The sequence below is a fragment of the Suricata suricatta genome, chromosome 2 (genome assembly GCF_006229205.1).
Source record: "Suricata suricatta isolate VVHF042 chromosome 2, meerkat_22Aug2017_6uvM2_HiC, whole genome shotgun sequence".
In the NCBI taxonomy this organism is placed as follows: domain Eukaryota; kingdom Metazoa; phylum Chordata; class Mammalia; order Carnivora; family Herpestidae; genus Suricata; species Suricata suricatta.
The window spans coordinates 7,921,384-7,944,126 of NC_043701.1; the positions used below are offsets into that span (position 1 = coordinate 7,921,384).

General features: G+C 40.2%; 1 protein-coding gene across 1 annotated transcript in view; it reads right to left on the reverse strand.

The window, feature by feature from the left end:
- The window catches only part of CNTNAP2 (contactin associated protein like 2), a 1,359,261-nt gene that overhangs the window by 803,257 nt on the left and 533,261 nt on the right, over positions 1-22,743 (reverse strand). The window contains exon 9 of the mRNA XM_029921999.1: positions 19,411-19,582. Coding sequence (XP_029777859.1) covers positions 19,411-19,582 — 172 coding nt within the window. The remainder of the gene's footprint in view (positions 1-19,410; positions 19,583-22,743) is intronic.

The window sequence follows — 22,743 nt, forward strand, 5'->3', positions numbered from 1 at the left end:
CCAGCAACTCTGAGTTTGTTCTTTGTATTTAAAAGTTTCTTATGGCTGGGGCACTTGGGTGGCTCAGTTGGTTCAACTTTGACTCAGGTCATGATCTCACAGTTCGTGGGTTCGAGTTAAGTGGTGGGTTCTGTGCTGAAAGCTTAGTATAATATACTCTAGTTCTATCCATATAGCTGTAAATGGCAAGATTTCATTCCTTTTGATTGCCAAGTAATATTCATATATATATATATATATATATATATATATATATATATATATACACACACACATATATACAGACACACACACATACACACACACACACATACAAACAAAAGAAGTGACTCCATTCTTTTTTATCCATTTGTCAGTCTGGTGTTTGGGCTTTTTCCATACTTTGCCTATTGTCAATAGTGCTGATATAAACATTGGGGTGCAGGTGCCCCTTTGAATCAGCACTCCTGTATTCTTTGGACAAATACCTAGTAGTGCAATTGCTGGATCACAGTGTGGTTCTATTTTTAATTTTTTATTCCCAAGATACTAGCAAACTGGATCCAACAATATATTAAAAGAATTATTCACCTTGGGTCACCTGGGTGGCTCAGTCGGTTAAGCTTCTGACTTCAGCTCAGGTCATGATCTAGCAGTTTGTTGGGTTCGAGCCTCATGTCAGGCCCTGTGCTGACAGCTCAGACTCTAGAACTTGCTTCAGATTCTGTGTCTCCCCTTCTCTCTACCCTTCCCTTCCTCATGTTCTCTGTCTCTGGATAATAAATAAATAAATGTTAAAAAAATTTTTTAAAGAATTATTCACGATGACCAAGTGAGATTTATTCCTGTGGTACAGGGTTGGTTCAATATCTGCATATTAATGTGGTATATCACATCAATAAAAGAAAGGATGAGAACTATAAGTTCCTCTCAAGAGATGAAAAGAAAACTTTTGATAAAATACAGCAACCTTTCTTGATAAAAACCCTCAAGAAAGTAGGGATAGAAGTATCTTACATCAAGATCATAAAATCCATTTAGGAAAGACCCACTGCTAATATCTTCCTCAACAGGGAAAAACAGAGCTTTCCTCCTAAGGTCAGGAACACGACAGGGATGTACACTGTCACCACTGTGATTCAACAGTGTTAGAAGTCCTAGCCTCAGCAATCAGACAACACAAAGAAATAAACGGAATCCAAATCGGCAAGGAGGAAGCAAATTTTCACTGTTTCCAGTCGACAGGATACTCTATGTGGAAAACCCAAAAGAACTCCACCAAAAAACTGCTAGAACTGATACATGAATTCAGCAAAGTCACAGGATAAAATCAATGCACAGAAATCGACTGCATTTCTATACACCAATAATGAAATCTCAGAAAAAGAATTCAAGGAATAGATCTCATTTACGATTGTACCAAACCCATAAAAACCCAGGTATAAACCTAACCAAAGAGGTGGAAAATCTATACAATGAAAATTAAGAAAGCTTATCAAAGAAATTGAAGATGACACAAGAAAATGGAAAAACATTCCATGCTCACGGATTGGGAGAGCAAATACTGTTAAAATGTCGATACTACCCAAAGCAATCTACATATTCAGTGCAATCCCTATCAAAATAACACTAGCAATTTATAATCTTAGACAAATTAATTGCATTAGGAATGGAGTTTTTTTAGTGTGTTTTTTTTAACTTGCCCCAAAGATAACACTGGGATTATTCACAAACTTTAATTTGTACCATTTTTCATCTGGTAGAACCTCTCCTTCTAAGGTTCCTTTGATAAAATGATGAGGTAGGAAAGGAAAATTGACTCCTTTTGTCCGTTTTTTGTACAATATCCAATGGCAAAGCCAATACTCAAGAGAGAGCTCATGGCATCAGATGAGTGAATTTTCAGAGGGAGCACTGCTAATGAGTCTTCTAGGGCTCCAAACCTCAATATATGCTTCATCTTGCGTGCTGCTGTGTCCACACCTAATCCCACCTGAATTTTACACAGGAATTCTACATAGGAATTCTATACAGAATCTTTGAAAATTCTACATAGGAATTCTACATAGAATCTTTGAAAATTCCACATAGTAACTCTACATAGAATCTCTGAGAATTCTACATAGTAATTCTACATAGAATCTGCAAATTCTACATTGTAATTCTGCATAGTGATTCTATACAGAATCTCAGCGAATTCTACATCGTAAGAGTGGTAATATAAACTAAGCCAATACCCACGCGAATGCTGGTAAACAACCTAGCAGGGAAGCCCCAGCTGGGTATGTTGGCTAATCCTGTTTTTCCAACAAATGTAATAAAGCTTCTGAGAAACTTGACGCCAAATTTCAAGCTAGGCACAGGAAATAAATTAACTTCTGCCTTCCCTTTTTCCCTTGGCCCCACTTTTCAATCTTAATTGGATGGAGGCATTTTATAAATAAAGTCATTAAATAAAAATGAGTCATCCTGCCAGACTGTGTGCTATGATGTAGAACATAGAGCTTGTTTTCTCCCCCTCTTGTTAATATTCCAACTAAATATTAAAAAAAAATTCTCTGTTTAACTCGAACCACTTGTCTGCATCTATGCGGCAGAGCACCGGGCCCACACAGCTGAAATGCAGCCAGGAGTGTAGGGGGCCCTCGCCAGGAGGCCAGGGGAGCCTCCCTGTCATGCCCCACTGCAGTCTAAGCTTTCCAATCCGAGAAGGTGAGCCGCAGGGAATGTGCTCGCAGTCTGGAAGATGGCGAGGCGGGCAGGGGGTACAGTGAAGATAGGAGGGCATGGATTCTCCACCCCGGGAAATAAACACTCATTCTGAACCTTTTTATTTGAATGACTCTTTGTTTATTCACTCACATCTTCCCTCATTTGGTGGCTACAGATTCAATGTTGGAAAGCTGCTGGAATTTTTTGGTAATATTGGTGTTGAGGGAAATGTTTCATGTTTTATTTTTAGAAAACATGCTAGGAAAGATAGTATTTCTGAGTCCATTTAGTAGTGAGTACTTTCAGCACTGGGTCTGGCAGAATTCTGATTTTCTATCATACACAGTGGATGTAAAAGAATGTGGGAAAGGGTCGGCTTTAGGCTCCACTCCCCAGTGGGAGGAAAGCTGCTGTTCCCAGGCTTGGAGGCATTGGCTTCGGCCATTTATTTACCTTTAGATACCACCCAACTCATAATGAAGTAGAAAGTTGGTAATTTGTTCCATGTTCTCTTCTAGAGAAAGTGCCTTTGGTCCTTTGATATGAGTCTTACTCCATTATTAATCAATGATATTGGAAAAGTCCATTTGTCAGTCAATTGTTTGAAATTCAAGTGTTTGTCCTTTTGGTGTAAAAATATGTTGCTGATGGACTTGTTTCCCAGGACAGCCCACAAAGCTTCACTCTAATTATCAGCTACAGCTCCTAATTTTTAGACTATGGTGACTCTGGGGAAATTAATTCGTAATTTTATATGAGGGCTCTAGGAAAACATGGTCCCCCCCTTGGTGGTGGCCCCCCAACTAACAGACTGTCAGATGAACAAAAGGAGATATTCTTGGAAACATGTGACCTTACTAACTAGCTCACTGTGTATCTATGTCTACTTAAGAAAAGGGGGATCCTAGTTCACATGCTCTGAATTGAAAAATAAAGGTCGATTTCAGAAGCGAGAACCAGAATGTTCTCAGTGCTGTTAACATAGAGGATTCTCTAATCAAGCATTCAGAAGCCTTCTGTTCAGTAAAAGATGTGCTTCCTTTTCCTTTTACCAAGAAAAAGCACCAGAAATCAAAATGTCTGATTTCCCACCCATGAAACTTTCATTGGGAAGGTTATTAGGATGGGGTTTTGGAGAAATATTATTAGTTTTAGAAAATAAATGAACGCCACCAAATTATGCTTTCCCTCACTTGTGACACTGTGGGTATTGGCATGTAATTATTATGCAGTTGTAAGTGATTTTTACAGAACAAAGGATACAAACTACCTGGAGCAACACGAATTAACTCTTATTTCACTATGTGACTAATTGACTTCCTTTATTCTTCAAACCGGCTTGATAGCAAACATTTCATAATAATTGCATTAACTTTTATGCAAACTTTAAGCGTCACCCCTAAAAAAAAAATCTTTGTCTAGATTTTAATTAATCTTGAATATTTAATACACTTTTGCATAACTTAAGCAAAAGCTTATCTTTTTTTCATGCCTAGGGCTCCTTGAACTTTAATTAGTATGCATCATATCTTACAAATTTTGGTGTTGCTTTTAAGGAGCAATAATTTGATCCATTTAAACTCGCCATCATCAGATATGGGTTCCATATAATAATAATTATACTGCAAAAGGAAAGAATAAAAATGAGAAAAGGAAGGGAAGTTTTCTGAAATCCAACTTTTTCTTTGTAGGTGTTCTCCAAAAAATCAGAGATGAGTTATAGTAGTTGTAAGTATTTCTATACAATTTCTGGGATACATACCAGTTATTCAGGTGAAATAGTAAAAAAGCACGGATTATATTAATACAGGGCATAAAACTGTATCTTATACAAATGCCCCAGTACCGGTCTTGCTGGTGCTCCCGCAGAAGAAAAATGGATGTAGGTCCCCTGAGAGGGGACAGTAGCTGTTCCAGTCAGCTGTGACCAGTTCCTATGGGGCACCTGATTCAGAGGGAGCCAAACCATAGATTTAGAACAACTTAAGACTGTAGCCTGGTGGAAAAAAAAAAAAAACATAGATTAAACCAGCAAATTTCTTCTCTAGCATGTGAAGTAAGAACTAAAAAAACCAACTGGCTAGCTAACCAATATTGTAGGACCCAATATCGGGCATTATGAAAACTGAAGTTGTATTAGTTTGGATGGTCTCAATTGTAAATAACAGAAAAGATGGCAGAGTCTGCCTTCACAAAATGGAAATCTATTGGTTCAAATAAGTGAAAGGAATAGAGGTGAGTATAGGATTGATCAAGGAACTTAACAGAAGCACCAAGATTCTAGCTTATTTTTGTCTTTTTAAGGGTTCTCCACTTTGTCTTCAGCTTATGGCTGCCCTGCAGCTCATGATCTCACTGGTTTCCCAGGATGGCTGACCCTGATCATACTCACTTCCCAAAAACAGTCTCCAAGGTCAGTTGTAACTGAAGACCGATGAGCTTCTCTGAATCCAAACAGAAACTAGAGGCTGTTGAAAAGGGACAGGCTGGGGTTACCCACAGGAAATCAGTTGCTGAGAAAGCAAGCAATGGGTGCCCATCACAAAATTTCAGAGTACAAAAACTACATGCAAAGCAATCCTGTTGGTTTAGGGATTAAAGGGTGGGGGGGAATGATTGCATTATAGCTCAGATATGTTATGACAGAGTGTCTGGGTGAAGACCCCTGAATTTGTGCCTTTAAAACTGACTTGGGGTCACCTAGGTGGCTCACTTGGTTGAGCATCTGACTTGGGTTCAGGTCATGATCTCTTGGTTGAACACTAAGGTACAAAGGAGGTTAAGGATCTAAGAAGATAGCCAAATAATGGTAGCTTTGTTCAAGCTTGCTGTGTCTTTTCCCAGTACTTCCTTTCTTTTTGTTCATAGAAGATGAGGCAAGAATTGATTATATAGTGGCACCTGGGTGGCTTAGTTGGTTAAGTGTTTGACTTCGGCTCAGGTCATAATCTCATGGTTTGTGAGTTCAAGCCCTGCATCAGGCTCTGTGCTGACAGCTCAGAGCCTGGAGTCTGCTTCAGATTCTGTCTACCTCACTCTCTGCTCCTCTCATGCTCATGGTCTCTTTCTCTCTCTCAAAAATAAATAAACATGAAAAAAATGTTTTTAACTGTCTTGAATCAAGAACTTCCTTTCATTTCAGTCTCTGTGCGGTCCACACAGGTTAGGTAAGGTGCCCATGAATCGTGGCTTGTTCGGTGTAGGACCAATTCATGCCCGTCTCTCTGACTCTCAAAAGCAGCAAAGGTTTTTGGCAAATTATGTGGTCGTCCTGCTGTTATGACACTTTCTCTTGAATTCCTATACATGTTTCCTTAATTGTTTCACGTGTAGCTTTATGATAAGTTTTATTTACTTGGACTAATTTGAGTTGGTCTCTGTAGAGGATATTTAGACTAGAGTAAGAGACTAGAATTCCGATTCTATCTTGCAACTCATTGTAGTCATGGCCAGAGTCACTGTAGTCATTGGCCAAAGAGATGTAAGTGGAAGTGCTGCATGGAACTTGTAAGCCATGTTAAAAGGGGAAGTAGGCCCTTCCCCATTCTTCATGAAAAGCAGATGAAATGCCTGGAGTTCTAGCAGTTGTTTTGTGACTTGGAAAATGGAAACACGAGCTAAGGAAGCTGGAGCAAAGTGTTAGACTCTGGATCTCTCATTGCTTCCAAGAGTTACCGTATAAACTTGGATTGTTTATTTAGGACATCTTACGTGTAAAATAAGAAATTTCAGATTTGTCTAATAAAGTGTAATTGGGCCTTTGTTCCTAGAACCTGAAAGCAATTTCTAACTGAGACCCAACCTTTTACTTCATGGATATTGACGTATACACATTTGAATGAATATTTTACTGGAAAAATTAATCTTTTTTTAAGTTTATTTATTTATATTGAGAGACGCAGTGAGAAGGGGAGGGACAGGGAGGGAGAGAGAGAAGATCTCAAGCAAACTCCGTGCTGCCAGGGGCAGTGCCCAACACGGGGCTTGAACCTACAAACTGTGAGATCATGACCTGAGCCAAAACCAGGGATTGGATGCTCAACTGACTGAGCCATCCAAGTGCCCCAACATTAATCTTTCAACCAAGAAGTTCTAATTTGTGCTGAAGTAAAATATTATCTCCTTAATTTAGGCTTCGTTTTTTTCTTTGAAAACTTTTTATTTTATTTTTAATGAATAGGGAATTAATATTCAGGAGAAAACCAACACATCTGGCTTCTAAGTCTGTAAAGATTTTCTCTGGAGATGGTATTGGAAGCAGATTTAGAGCTTAAGGAAACTTCTAGCTAATTAAAAGGGACTGAGAATTTCAGACTGATGCCAGTTTCACAAACCTTCTGGGAATCCTCATTGTCTCTGAAATAAAATAATTCTCCAGGACAACTTAGTGAGTCTTATCAGAAGTTGCATGCATCTTTTAAGTCACCTTTGGAAAAGACCACCCCAGAAGCAGCAGAGCCCTTTTTGACTATAAAAGTATCCAGCTGGAACCATCTAGAGATTCTAGGCCAGCACTATCAATATAAATATCATAGGAACTGCATGCCATATATAATTTTAAATTTTATGATAATTGCATTAAAAAGAGGTGAAATTGATTTCAATAATATAGTTAACAAAATGAAATCAATTAAAATTGAGATATTTCGTATTCCTTTACTTGTACTAAGTATTCATAATCCAGTGTGTATTTTCCATGTACAGCACAGCTCAATTAGAAGCTCTGTCTGTTTTAGTGTCTGTTTATGTCCCATTTGACGAGTGACTGCGTGCATATTGCACATGCAGCTTCAGTGTCCCCTGACTTCCTCTCTATTCCACTATGTCATTACCTGAACTTCGGGGCCCAGATTTACTTTTCTTATTTTAGCTCTCTTTGACCTCCCTCAAATGGTCAATTGCTACTACTAATACTCACCATTTTCTGAATCCCAGCAGAAGCTTCCTCCAACTGATATACACACCATGGAATATTCAGTTTAGACACTGTTCTGGGGACTTGTGAAGAGAACTTAGTCTTCCATGAAGGTTTTTTCTCACTCTGAAAGCAGTTTCTCTTTCCCACCAATACCTTTCTGACTTCCACATCTAATGAGCTTACTCCAAATCTGAAACACCTTGGATTTACTCTTTTCCATCCATTCCTATCACTACACCCATAGTTCAGGCTCTCAAACATGTGAGTTCAGATATCAGAGCAAAATGCCAGTAAATGCAAAACTTACTTTCCCTGAAAATCCCTCAGTAGTTCCTTAATTGCCCCAAGGATAAATTAAAATCTTTTTAGTTGACCTTTTTCCAATAGGTTCTCCTTGAGTTTCTAGCCGCAGATCTTCACACAAAATTTCTAACTTCGTACTAATAGCTGCCTATGTCTGGAAGACCCTGCTGTAAGTACTGAGTTTCCTGCAAGTCTCTCTGTCACTCACACCCATGGCCTTTTGCATGTGTCTCACGTCCAGCTGGCACGTCCTTCTGGTATACCTGCCAACTGCTCCTCTGCGCCATCTCCTCCATCCTTGCTGGAAACCTCGCACAGAGCCAGGGGTGCCATCCCTTGTGCAAACTTCAATTTTAGAATTTCTCTGGTTTTTCAATAATTGTGTTTTTTTTTTTTTTACTACTTAGTAAGAATGTAAGTTCCATAAGGTTGTTCTATTCATCAAAACTAATACTCTGCTTGGCATGTGGTAGGTAATCCATGAGTGACTGTGGAATGAATGGATGAATGAATGAATGAATGAAAATGAATAAATGACATATCTTCTAACCATGACCCCCACACACAAACTTCCTGCTCTAGTTAGTCTAAATGGTCACTTTAATGTTTCAGAAATATGACACAGTCTTCTGTGTCTCTGCACTTTTGCTAACTGCTCTCACTTGGCATGCTCTTTCCCTTTCTTTCTTATCAAGAGGCTACCCGTTCCTCTAAACGTCAACATATTCTTCTCTGAAGCCCCCAGTAGTCCTCTCTTTATTAATCTCCTGTAGAAACCATTCTCTGGAGTGATCCAGAAGCACGTGGTTCTTAATACGCTTATGAATACGCTTTCCTATGACTGTTTCCCATTGCTGTGGCTAACGGTGTCGATTCCCTGGGAGAAGAGCTTCTGTTCCACATCTTTCAGCTGTCTCGTTGTGCAGACCAGTGCCAGTGCGCTGACCTTCTCAGGGGATTAACAAATGTCTCTGACTTAATAAAGGAACATGCGCCTCTTTGTATATGGTGTGTCTATTTCATTTTACAAATGTTACACTTAAACATGCTAAAGGTTTCTCTTTCGCCCTTTTTGAATGCCTAAACTTTCAAGAAAAAAAAAATCACCCTGGTGTCACATTCATTTGCCTAGAAAGGGTCTTTGGAGTGGTGCGTCCATCGCTTCTTGGCCTTCTGGCTAAGATCAAGTGCAGAGTGATGTGTCCATGAAAATAAGTTTCATGTTGATAAAACCCTTTGGGGACTATGCCAAAGAACCAAAGATCAGAAAACCACCTGACTGAACGGCTAAAGGTAGTACTCCTTAAAAGCAAACAAAATTATTCCAATAAACAACTACAGTCTGGTACTTAGAGAATGTATCCGTATCACAGTTGTAGGTAAGTCTATATAAATCAATCTGCTTACAAATTAAGGAATCGTCTTCAGATATGGAATTTTGTTTGTTAAAATTTATTAAAGATTCACTTTTCAACAACATTCGAAACACAAACATACTCCGCACCCCTTCCAGCCACACGGTTCCCTGGCTCATGCAACATTCTTTTTGATGTGAGTGGAATTTGGTGAACAGAATGAGATTCAGACTCTAATAAGTTCCTCAATGAATTCACAGACATGGATGATGGGGAAGTATTTATGTCTAATGTGCCTATGGGTGCCTTACAGAACTTCAGACAATGTTAGCTCTAAAGCTAAGCTTCTTGCCCTTTTCAAACTAGTTTCAGGTAGTTTAAAGGCAACCACAGAGAGAGGAAGTACTTCAGTTCAATTAACAAATAAAAGTGATGACAAGTCCGAAGCCTTACTAAAACTGTGTGTGTGTGTGTGTGTGTGTGTGTGTGTGTGTTTGTTTTTTCTGGCATAGAAAAATCTATGATTCCTTCCTCTTTCTTCTAGGGTTATGGATCATTACAATAGCAAAGGGAAATTTTCAAAGAAAATGTCACTTTTTAAATGCCTATTAAAATAAAAATAAAAAACAGCCTTTAATTTTTCCCTCTGATTTCTGTTTTAATGAAAGTAAAAAACATCCCAAACCAACGTATCAGAGAGCAATATGACCTCCAAGATTTTCCTTCCTTCTTTCCTTCCTTCCCTCCTTTCCTTCCTCCCTCCCTCCCCCCTTCCTCCCTTCCCTTCCCTTCTTTCCTCTTCCCTTTCCTCCATCCCATTCTCCTTCCCCACCCTCTCCATTCTCTGTCTCCTCACTTTCTTCAGTATTTGGAATGAAGACAGCAAAAGAAAAAAGTGGATTCTAACTTTTTTTCAGATTAGAGAAAAGTAGAAGAAAGAAATCATTAAAAGGATGCACAGATTAACCATTTTAATGTAACTTAAAACCCTACATCATGTAAGTTCAGTGAGTCGCTTGCCAGAAGGAATTGCTCTGAGCCCACCAAGTGGAATTCTACAATTCCAATCCCCCATCTTTCCTGAAGAACCAGTTCCATAAAGCATTACCCTCAACTACTAGTTTTGATTTCTTAAAGTGCAGGGGAAACTTAAGTATCCAACGCATCTCTGTGAATTTTTACAGCTGGCTTGTCCATACCTACCCTCAGGGTTTCGTTTGTTCTGGCCACTTGTCTTTCTAAAGCCTTTTGAATTGGTTTTAACAGAAATTATTTCTTTTTGTCTCCACTCCTGTGAAATTGTGTTTGATACTTAATTAGACCATGATATTACACTATCAAGTATGACTTGCATTAACATATTTGGGCAGGTGTAAGTGTCTCTCACCCACAACGTGTGGTTAAATACAACACATGGAAGATGGAAGCCACACCTGCTGGTTCAAAGACTCTTCACTCCCTAGGGGACAGGTGTCACTCTCCGTATTTTATAAAGAGAATGGGGAACGTCGATTGCTCTGTAAAGCAGGTTTAAGGGGAGGGCAGTTGAATGACTTCTCGGGATTCCCTACCAATTTTGTGAAACATCTACATAATTGACAAAAGCATTAACTTAAGAAGAAAATATTTTCGGACAGATATTTTAAATCCATATTTTTAAATTATTTGCTTTCGTTTTTATTTTTCAGATAATCTAATATCAAAAGCAAAATATAAAAGTTAATGACTCATTTAAATCTTTGTGGCTGGTTTAGCTACATGTTACATCACTTCTCTTTTCCCTTTTCTGCTTATCTTCAAACACATAACTGTCTTCTGACATTACTTTTATGCACTAGGCTTTCCTTGGGATTTAAATGTCAAAGCACAGCTATATGCCATGCCAAAAGCAAATATAGTTTCTTTTGTCCTAATACATGCAATACATCAAAGTAGAATAAGGCTGCTGTTGAATCTTAAAATGGTTAATTCAACTATTTTCTTCTCCTTTTTCTCCTAGGAGAGTTATCTCCTCTGGCATTTTACTACTGTACTTTTTTTTTAAAATAAGTTTTGTCACTCTACTACTCTATTTGTGCTTAAAAAATAAAATCACTTTGAAACCACTTCAGAGAGGCAACGGACTTGAACATGGGTTCACATGGGTGTGTGATACTTTCAGGTCATTGAGCTTTTGCTTTTGTGCTAGATGGGAGACTGTGGCTTAAATGTTTCAGTATAAACAGGAATATAAAATCAGCGGAATCCAAGATGTGGAATAAGGTGATGAGGCAGACGTATTTTTAATGAGGAATCACAATGTAGACGGTCACATAAGAAAAGAAACCTGGATTATGTAACTAGTCTTGGTTTTTGCTTAGTTTGATCTGGTGATAATGGTTTTAGGACCTTGAATAACTCTTGTCCTAAAGGTGTTTTTGAAGGGTATCCCCCCGCAAAAGAAAACCCAGCATCCTGCCTAAATAATTGTTTCTTGGTTCCAGTTCTCCCAGAATGAGCTCCACGTGGTCAGTTCCGAGCTCCTTTGTCTGGATGAGATCAGTCACCATGTTGTGGAAATGGAGCCAGGCACAGAGTTGGAATAGTTTGGTTTACTGGGAGGCTTTCTGCCTCCTTTACCCCTTTTGCATAATTACCCTGATGCAGAAGTAAGCTATGGCCAGAAGCCTACAGTTTTAGTAATAAAGGATAAAATGTTTCCTAATGTAAAGTGCAGGCACAGCCTGACGCCAGCCTAACTGAAGACAGGAACTTTCCTCAAGTAAGAACCAAAGGGGACGGTCAGCCTGCATATATATAAGACTCAGACTGGCAGTGTGCCGTTAGCAAGATCCAGGTGAAAGAGAACGAAAATCTGGAATAAATATTGTCACTACAGAAACATCCATGTTTGTGAGACAGGCCTCCCCTTTCCTATGATGGCAATAATTTTTAGGTGTTTCAATTCAAAGCTGTGGTTTTGTTTATTTTTCATGAAATTCTTCTTGTGCTGTGGCTGTCCATGCAGAGTATCAATTGTCATAGGGGGTGGGGGGCTGGGAGCGTTCACCTCTGGACTCTGGACTGGAACAAAACGTTAGCAGTCATGTGTGTTCCATTTTGGCAAGAGGGGCTAAGACCAAGAGGCTTTTGGTTTGAAAGAGCTGGGAGTCTAGGAGCACAAAAACAGAGGTGCCCAAAGTGTTAATTAAGACAGTTGAGGTTCTGATCAGTGATTCTCCCCGCCACCTCGGCATTAGTGCGGGAGGGCGTGTTCACGGTCCCATGTGATCTTTACCAAGGGGTTGTTCAACGAATGAACCTCAACAGAGACTCAGACGCCCTTTGTGAGGGGTCGCTTGTGCCTTGTGTTATGCCTCTGGCCATGTGATACACAGAGATTGACGTCAGCTGGGGGGAGGGCGGGGGGCGGCAGACACGGAGTCATGGCAAGCTGAGGCAAAGGGGGGGCCCTTAAAGCTGTCCCCTCTGGACACACCCAACCCTTCACACAGGCCATGATTCATTTGGGGTTAAATAAATGCAGTTGGCAAGAGATCTAGAAATCACAGCATGTCCCTGTGAGGCCTATTAAAATGCTTAGGTGGCTGGCAGACAAGAGAAGGGGAATTTGGAGGAGGGCAGAGGGTGCATGTGTCTTGAGGGACCAGTCACGCTGCCGTACCCAGAACTCCTGGCACCTGGATCCCCGTGCTACGTGCAACAGTCCCAGACAAACTGGGAAGAGTCATGACGTCGCACACATCCCAGCAGTAGCCAAGGCCTATCCCAAGGTCAGCAGAAGTAGCTGCCAGAGCGGCGGGCTGTTGGGACAGAGGCTGGCTCTGGAGCACTCAGCAGGCTGGAGACCTCAGGGAGCCCAAAAGGAATGTGAGCAGATCACGTGGAACAGACCCACGGTTACAGAAGTGTTTGGCTCTGAACCAGGAGTCACGCTGGAGGGGTCAAGGCCACTTGAAATGGGACAAGAGTCTAAAACAGAGTTTGACTTTTAACTAAGTGTAGATCCCACATTGATTAGATGTTATAGATACATAGAATATGTAATATACATATAAAGTTATTAGGATTTCCAAATGTATATGTTCAAATATTTATTTTTTTCTGCTACTGTGTTGAAATGGGAGCTTATGGTAAATGAAGAGCTGCTTTAGAAAATAAATCATGTTACACGTATCTTCAGCTAAGTTAGGTCTGTACATTTTAAGCCTGCTTTGGGGCACCTGGGTGGCTCAGTGGGTTAAGCCCCCGACTTCAGCTCAGGTCTTAATCTCACATTCGTGGGTTCAAGCCCCGTGTCCGGCTCTGTGCTGACAGTTCAGCTTTTGGAGTCTGTTTCCAATTCTGTGTCTCCCTCTCTCTCTGCTCCTCCCTGCTCATGCTCTGTCCCTTTCTGTCTCAAAAATAAATAAACCATTAAATTAAAAAAACCCTACTTTTTAGTGTATTAAAAATAACTTACTAAAATAATCTACTTATTGTTGTTTACCTCTCCAACAGAGTCAGCTTAGTTTTGAGACAGACACTATTTATCCAACCCTCATTTAAATGCTCTTATAAAAAACATACGTATTCTTTTCTTTCAAGAAAAAAGAACTCAAATTGGGTAGATGTTTTTGAAAGGAAAGCATTGAGCTAAAAAATAAAAACTGGGTCTGTGCTTATGCACTTCCTTCCACAAATATAATGAAGACGTAATTACTAACTCAAAAATAGGATACAGTCTATTCAGTTTCTCAGGGGGTAATTTTGAAGGCTGTGGGTAAGTTGGGACATTTACTCTTCCTTTTCTACTCCCTGTACTACCAGGATGTTTGCTGCTTTTGCTTCTTACTACGATACAGCAAAGTTAGAAGAGTCTAACCCTAACGAACTACTTTTACTGTTTTCTATCAGCTGCTGATTCTAAGAATATGAATTTGCTTTGGCCTCTAAATGCCCATTTAGTCCCCAAAGTTCAGTCTCTCGGGGACATCCCTGGTGGGGAACTTAATATGTCCTGAAATAAATTTACCATCTTTTCTTTCAAAGCCATTTCCATACGTGGGGACTGGTTCCTCTGTGTTCCAGGGAAGACTGTTCTGGTTGATTTTAGAAGTAGAGGATGAGGAAGGACAGATCCTTTTGGCCTCAAGAAAAACAAAACTTGACTCACAGAAACTCAAATAGGCAGGAATTTCTTTTCACATAAAAAGGAGCGAAGGAAATTGTTGGCTCTCGCTCATTTGTGTTCTTGACCAAGAACTTCAGGCATCTGAACAAGGACAGTGGAGCAGAAGGAGTGACATCTGTATTAAGAAAATAAAACCTTCCTCAAGAACACCACCGCTGACTTCTGCATATCTCATTAGCCAGGACTGTGTCACGTCTTGGTTCCTGCTGAGGACAAAGAAAATCTCTCCCTGGCAGCTAAGCTATGAGGACGGCTTGACGATTAATATAGAAATCACAACCAGCAAAATGGAAGACGGACCGCATTATTAACGTTACTCACAAAACAGGTATATTTTGCCAGACCAGTCATGAACACCACCTACTTAGGCTCAAAATATTTTAACCCACCTTCTTCATGGCATATGTCCCAGGTAGGAGTCACAGCCGAGCGAGTCAAGCAGTAATTCACAAGGTCCACAGTCTGTTAGGGTAGCTCTTCTAATTTACAGATTCCAGCCAACACCTCCCGGGCTCATGCCCGAGTCCCTTCCGTAACTGCTCTCCGCCCCGCCCCACCGCCGTGCTACCCTGTGGGGGGCGGGCACCAAGTCTAACTCTAGACACTTACAGGAGTGTTTTGCAGGCTTTTGGATACTCACACCTACAAAGAGGTTAGAGAGAAGCGGGCTGCGAATAGGAGTTGAGTCAGCACTTGAAGACATTGTCACAAGGATCCAATAATACAAGGGCGGTAGGAGGCGATCAAAGGTGGCAATCATCCAGGGAAAAACAAAGAAGCTTTCTGCTAGGTATTTTATCATTTTCAGAGAATATTCTAGCAATAGAATATTCCTCAAAGGCTAAAGCTACAGGCTTCCGATTTTGGAAGAGACTTCCTGTCACTACTCTTCTCCCCTCCCAGGTCTATACGGTTTATGAAACACAGCTAAGGGCAAACATGGAGATGGGGTCAGACCCAACATTTCGTTGTGTAATCGGCAGGTACATGCTTATTTCTTACAGAGATCCAGCGGCCTTTTTGGCATGTCCTCTTATGCCCAACAGACCCTCCAACTCACGCCCAACACTTGTTCCTGATATTTTTCCTCCACCCTGGGTCAACCTTCTCTACCACTAGTCTTCCCATTGGGTCATGGCAACTCCTTCCTTCCAGTTGCTTTTACTAAATAATTTGGGTTTATCTTCTCTTACACTTAACACATCAAGAAACACTACTGACTTCACTTTCTAAGTATTTTCAGAACTGACCGCATCTCACTTCCTCTTATGCCAGCACCTTGGTCTTAGGCCACCAGCTTCTCTCCCTGGATCGTCAAGAAGCTGCCTGCTTCTACCTTTCCTCTTCCCACAATGGGAGTTACTCTTTCAAACTGTAAGCTACATCATGTCATTGGTCTGAGAGCCTCGATCATGCCAGGCAGGCTTGCTGCATGGACCCTTCTCTCTGCACAGAATTGGCAAATTCTGTTATCTCTTTCAGGTCTTGACCTAACATTACCTTTTCAATGAGGCTAACTCTGACCAACCTATGTAAGTTGCAACCCAGCACCTCAGCCTCTTGGAATGCCAGTCCTCCATTTGCACTACTTCTTTTTAATAGCACTTGTGTCCAAGGATCTTTGTCTGTTTCATTCAATGATGTGTCCTCAGTGCCTAGAACCGTGCCTGGCACCATGGATATACCCAGACAATACTACTGAATGAATGATTGTATAGCTTGGCATGCTTGCTCTTTTCCTGATCCATTGCTGTGCTCAGAAAACAAACAAGTAGAGGCGCCTGGGTGGCTCAGTTGGTTGAGCGTCTGGCTTCAGCTCAGGTCATGATCTGACAGTTCGTGGGTTCACGCCCCACGTCTAGCTCTGTGCTGACAGCTCAAAACCTAGAGCCTGTCTTCAGATTCTGTGTCTCCCTCTCTCTCTGCCCCTCCCCTGCTCACGCTGTCTCTCTTTCTCTCAAAAATAAATAAAACTTTAAAAAAGTAAAAAAAGAAAGAAAACAAACACGTAAAAGAAGCCACATGTAAATCCACACACAAAGAATGAAAAATAAGTTCAAATTATAGGGTTCTCCAGCATGACACACAGCAAAAACCCTTACAATCATCTTCCCCAAACTATTTCCCAAAGTTTTACTCATCAACTCATCGCAGCTGCTCCTATTATCTCCAAACATTTCATAAAAAATGTGCCTGTGGCAGCTTTTCTATTTTTTTACCCTATGTTCTCATTTATCCTTTTTTTTTTTTCCAAAATAACTCTCAAATCAATCAAGCTGAAATTTGAAAGAGCCAGTATAGGCTTACTTAGGGAAAATTTAGAGTTTGATAATAGAATGGCAGAGATCAGGCTGTTGCAAAAGTTTAGTTAGCAATGGGGAAAATACCAAAGCGGAGATGGGCTGGGAATATATCATTACAGCATTGTGTGGTGGGTTGCTGATCTGGGAGGAGAGGCTAAAACCTCGGGGGTGCTCAAACGGAAAGACAGAGAATAAGGGTGAACTCATCAATGAGCCCCTCCATGGTTGGAATAAGGTGAATACAGTTCTGTACCATACATACAAAATTACAGCACTTCACAGAATAATACTTTGAACTGAAACATTTTTAGGTGGGTGACAAAATCTGCTCTTTCACATGTTGGTAATTAACATTCGTACGCTGTTGCCCCCGGTGATCGCTTTGCGATGCATGTAAATATCAATTCATTGTGTTCTCTATCTGAAAGTAATATATGGTTATATGTCAATTACACCTCAGTTTAGGAAAAAAAAAAAACAGTCACTGCTTCAAAAACAGAACGAGCAGAAAACGGATTCCCTACTGGGCTTTGGAATTGTGTGATGAGTCAGAGGTGACTACTTCCCAGAGCTACTCTCTTGGCTTCTCTTACTGGAGGTTAAGAAAAACATTCCTTATTGCATCAGCTTCAGGACACTTGGCAAGACTGACAATGGGACTGACCCATTTGGGGAGAAATATTCTGTATATCCCTGTTTCTGACAAAAATTGAAATGTACATTCCCTATTCTTCATCTCCTCTCGTGTTTTCACCTTCATCAGAAGTGCCATTTTCTATTCTCTTCATTTAAAAAATCTCCTTCATTCTTTTGGGGCCAATTTAGCAACTCCTCTCTCCATGGAAGTAAAACATTAAGGCCTCAACATATCACCCATACTTCTTTGGTAGCAAACAATTTAAATATAATGCCCAGGACACACGCTATTTGAAGTGAAACAGCAGTATCACCATAAAACCCAGCCTGTTTACAAAAGCTGAGTGAGCGAACTTGGGTGTTATCAACAGAGATTATTGTGACATTAAAGCTACTGACATGGAAAATGGGCAAGGTACTAAAATGACTCAATATTCTGGCTACCTATTGCTGAGAAGGAAAAGCTTCCTGTATGGAAAACAATTAATAAAAATGTATAGATAAATATTGAACATCACAACATATGGTCTTAAAACAGTCATCTTTCAGTTTGTCTGATGATTCTACCACTTGCTTAGGCAGAAATAATAGCTATTATATTGTTGATGGTCCAAGAATTAGGAATATGTTTCTATTAAAATTGTTCACTGTTCTGTTTAAATATAAATTGTTTAGGCTATTTGGACGAGTATTTGCAAATATGTAACAGAAATAAGAACTATACTATGTTCAAGTCTTATTATAAAGATGTTAAGGCTAGAGCCATCATATAAACTGTAATTTACTATTCACACAGCTATTATTTTATTGAGATTATACAGAAGCAAACTTACTTCATTACAGATGATTTTATGTATTGTTAAGATTCATTCTATGTCTTTGGATGACTTTCCCAAGGATCTCCTCTTAAAAGAAATAAAATTACTAGAAACTGATGATCTATACTTTGTTGGGGACAGATGGAGACTTCTAAAACTTTCATCTTCCAAAATACAAAATTAATAGAATTATTTTTCAGAATAGGATAGCCCTCTCATAAAAACTTTGAAAATAGTTTAGAAAATCACCTAAATTCCCCAGGTTAAAGTCAACACATAGTTAGATATAGTTTATGAACAAACAAAACATCTCAAAATAATATTTTTTACGTTGGAATTTTAAAGGCACTTTTAGAAGTACATTAAGGTAGGGCACCTGGGTGGCTCAGTCAGTTAAGTGTCGGACTTCGGCTCAGGTCATAATCTCACTATTTATGAGTTTGACCGGAATTGGGCTCTGTGCTGACAGCTCAGAGCCTGGAGCCTGCTCCATATTCTGCATCTCCCTCTCTCTCTGCCCCTCCCCCGCTCACTCTCTGTCTCTCAAAATAAAATAATAAAGATATAAAAAAAAGAAGTACATTAAGGTTAATGTATGCAATGATGTCATCATATTTCATGTAAGAGCTGTATCTTTCTACTGTGTGAAAGTCAACTAAGTTTTTATAAAGAAGCTTCTCCCCAGATTTGCAAAAATGAATACAGATTAGATTTTGCAATATTTCAGTATATTTTGCAAGCAGACTCGATTACATTAAGTATTCTGCTTCCGTAAATTCCCATACTGCCTGCCAACATTGTTTAAAGCTTCCTTCCCTCAGGAAAGGGCCTGAGAGGGGACAGTCTGCTGAGGATGAGTCGTGACCGAGACAAGGAGAGAAGGGGACATTTCTGCTTGTGGGAGTAGGGAGCGACAGGAAAAATAAACTGAGCCCCTTTAGAACGCAGCTGTTGTTTGCAAAACTACCTGCATCATGCTCACACCCACTGGGGGAGGTTTGTGTAACATCACTGACTGTTCTGCCACATATGTATCCACATCCCGATATAAAAGTCACCGCTAAAATCACAAATATGCTGTCAGCCCGACAGGTGTGTCCTCTCGCCTTACCCTTCCAGGGTGCGTGTGTGCATGTGTGGGTCCTCTTGGCCTACCACAAAATCCTGCCTGTAGAAAGCATGGACGGCTTGAGGTGGGGCAGAAGGGCCGTACCTGTCTATGATGGCGCACATGTCGATGCTGACATTCGCGAAACTCCCCGGCCTCCTCTGGGCCACTTCGTACAGGTTCACCAGCTGGTCGTCCACTTGGACAAGCTGCATGCATCCCTGGAACGAAGGCTGAAGGACGGAGTGACTGGAGTTATTCATCTGGTTCAGAAAACCTGCGAGAGGGAGGAAGGGGGAAGGTTACGTTCCGTGTGCACTGCAGGCTTCACGGGACTTCCTGCGGGTGTCTTCCCTGCCGTGACCATCCTGTCTCACGGACCCTCCCTGATGTCGGGGTCGGTGCAGAAGAATGGGTTTTTAGAGAAAGCAGTAATATTTCATGGGAAGAAGGAAGGGCTGCACCAAGGTGAATGTCTCAGGGACGACCAGCCCTCATACTGTCTCCATGACGTCTTCTTTCTGTCTCCATCACATCTCTCTGTCCCATCTCTCTGTCCCTCCGCTCTCGCGCTCTTGAGGCTCACTGCTATCCTTCCTCACCTGACTCTCTCTTCAGAGATTAAAACGTTAAAATTTTAGACTTTTCCCGACTATCCCATGGCCTTCCTTTAATATTTACTTCTTTTTTCTGAATTCCCTAGAGGAGTGTGATTCGATGTCAAGAAGTTAAACTGTTATTGATTATGGTGGATTTCTTTTATGGATCAACGCCTAACTCAACACAAAGAGATATCTGCATTACAAATGATTTCTCAATTGTAATCCCAGGAAAAATGATATGGAAATAAACTTAGGCATAAGATTCAGCCACCTTGCTCTGAATATCCATCTTCTTTACCTAATAGGGTATAGGGACCATAAATGATAAGAAATGAAACTAAAAATAGAATCAGCAGCAAAACAACAAGAAGACAGTAAACTGTTTATGTTAAGGAAGAGAACATACATATACCAAGTTTAAAATCAGATATTAAAAATGCTATTAAAATAACTTTAAAAAATCAACACCAATCATTTACCTCAATGCCTTTTCAATAGAAAAATGGATAATTCTTTTTTTTAAAATTTTTTTTTTTTTTTTTTTTTTATTTTTGAGAGACAGAGAGAGACAGCGCAAGCAGGGGAGGGTCAGAGAGAGAGGGATACACAGAATCTGAAGCAGGCTCCAGGCTCTGAGCTGTCAGCACAGAGCCCGATGCGGGGCTCGAACCCACAAACTGTGAGATCATGACCTGAGGCGAGGTCAGATGCTCAACCGAGTCACCCAAGCGCCCCAGAAAAATGCATCATTCTTATGAGGTGTTTTGAATTTGTAGGCCACAGGAAAAATGTATTTCTCTTTCCCATTAAGTATCTCCAGAAAATCTCAAAAAGCATCTACTCATATTGGCCCTCACACCAAAGTTACCTACCAGAGCAAATTCAAACTCTACTAATTTGTCTGATTGAAATTCTGAAATTCCTATCATATTCATTTCATCTACTATTACACCTAAATGAAGAAAACTATACAGAATGGGTTGCAATCAAGATGTGTCCCCACGTGGATAAAAATGAGTCTCCAGTAGAAAATTTTCCAAACAATTGACCGTGAAGTGATTTGTTTTTAAATGTCCTGCTTGACTAGTAACAGTAGTTTAGGACCATAGAAACCTTCTTTCTTCCATTATTAATGAATTATGATATTTAAAGACTAAGAATTATCATTTGATTTCCCTTTAAGAGTTAATCACACAACGTACATCATTTTCCATCAAAACAATACTATGAAAAACAGGATTCTACTTAAATTTGACTGAAAAAAGTACAAATAAGCCTCTACTGCAAAGTTGAACATATGGCATATATATTTTTTCCCTAAGTCACATTTTTTTCTTTTGCATTTAGTCTCTTCAGAAAACTGCTGATCTCAGGCAAGTGGTCCATTTAGGCTAGTTGTATGCATACATATGATTTTCAATCTGTTTAATCAAGATAAAATTGAATGGAGTATAATGTCTAAACTTAGCAGAGAAAAAGCCTCTGGCTGTAACTTTATTGACTACTCTTAACAAGACGACCATTTGGTGCTGTTTTTTGGGTACTTGGAAGTCTCTAAATATCCACACTCGTTTTGAAATATTTCAAAATGAGTAGGTCTATTTGTGAGAACAAGACCTTCTCCAAAGCAAGGCAGCTGTGTAAGACACAGATCACGATGAATTGGACATAATTAAGTTCACAAAACAAGACTTCATTAGCCACTCACAACAGTGTGCTGTTTGGCCCTCATGAATTCTTGAGTTTGAAATTGTGAAGGCCTCTCATTTTTTTACACGGGGTACATTCTAGGAGAAGTGATCATAGGACAAATTACTATGTATTTACTAAAAATTTAATTTCCCCCCCTTGCCTCGCATTATCTTTAACATTTCCAAGAGGAAGCCCATTAATCCTGGCCTCTTGTGTTCATACCCTTTCACAGGCTCCTTCTGCACTGAGTTAGTGCTGACTCCATGGTCAGTGGGAAACTATGAAGTGGTGGCCACGTATGACTTCTGACCCCTGCATCTGGCTTGGTCTCTGAGATTGCTAACTGATCACACCATGAGAAGTCTTCTGGAAAGGCCCAGGAGAAATAATAAACCATGGTTTTAAGCCATTAAATTTGGGGTGATCTGTTTCTGCAAAAATGAATCCCTAACCATAGATCTGGTATCAGGAGGGAATTGTAAAAAACTTAAAGATGTGGGTTAACTGAGGGGTTGGAGGTGCAAGGAAGTTGGACAAGCCTCATGGCTCTCACGGAGGTTGTCAGTAATGGCATCAAAGAAAGCAAGGAGTAAACATGACTGGGGTGACAGAAAACTGGACCCTGGCTATGTTGCAGTGGAAAGTCTAATAACATCAGGATAAGCTGGAAAGGAAAATTTATACTTAGTGAATTGTGTAACCTACCTAAGGACATTTCAGGCAGAGAAAAGTGAGTATCTTCTACTTACAATAAAAGGGGAAGAAGAAGAGAAACAACAACAACAACATTAAATATGAAGAACACAAGACTTGATGGATTTGAAAATAAAGTGTTTTCTCAATTCTAGTCTCTCCAGATGGTGAACAATAAAAAATTAAGGTCTCTTCCAGGCAAACTACCAGGGGCTCCTGGGTGGCTCATTCAGGTAAGCCTCCAACTCTTGATTTTGGCTCAGGTCATGGTATCCTGGTTTGTGAGTTAAGAGCCCTGAGTTGGGCTCTGTGCTGACAGCATGGAACCTGCTTGGTATTCTCTTTCCCCTCACCCTTCTCTTCTCCTCTCCCACTCTTGTGCTCTCTTTCTCTCTCTCTCACACACACAAAATAAACTAACTAAACTTTGAAGAATAAAGGTCAACTACTA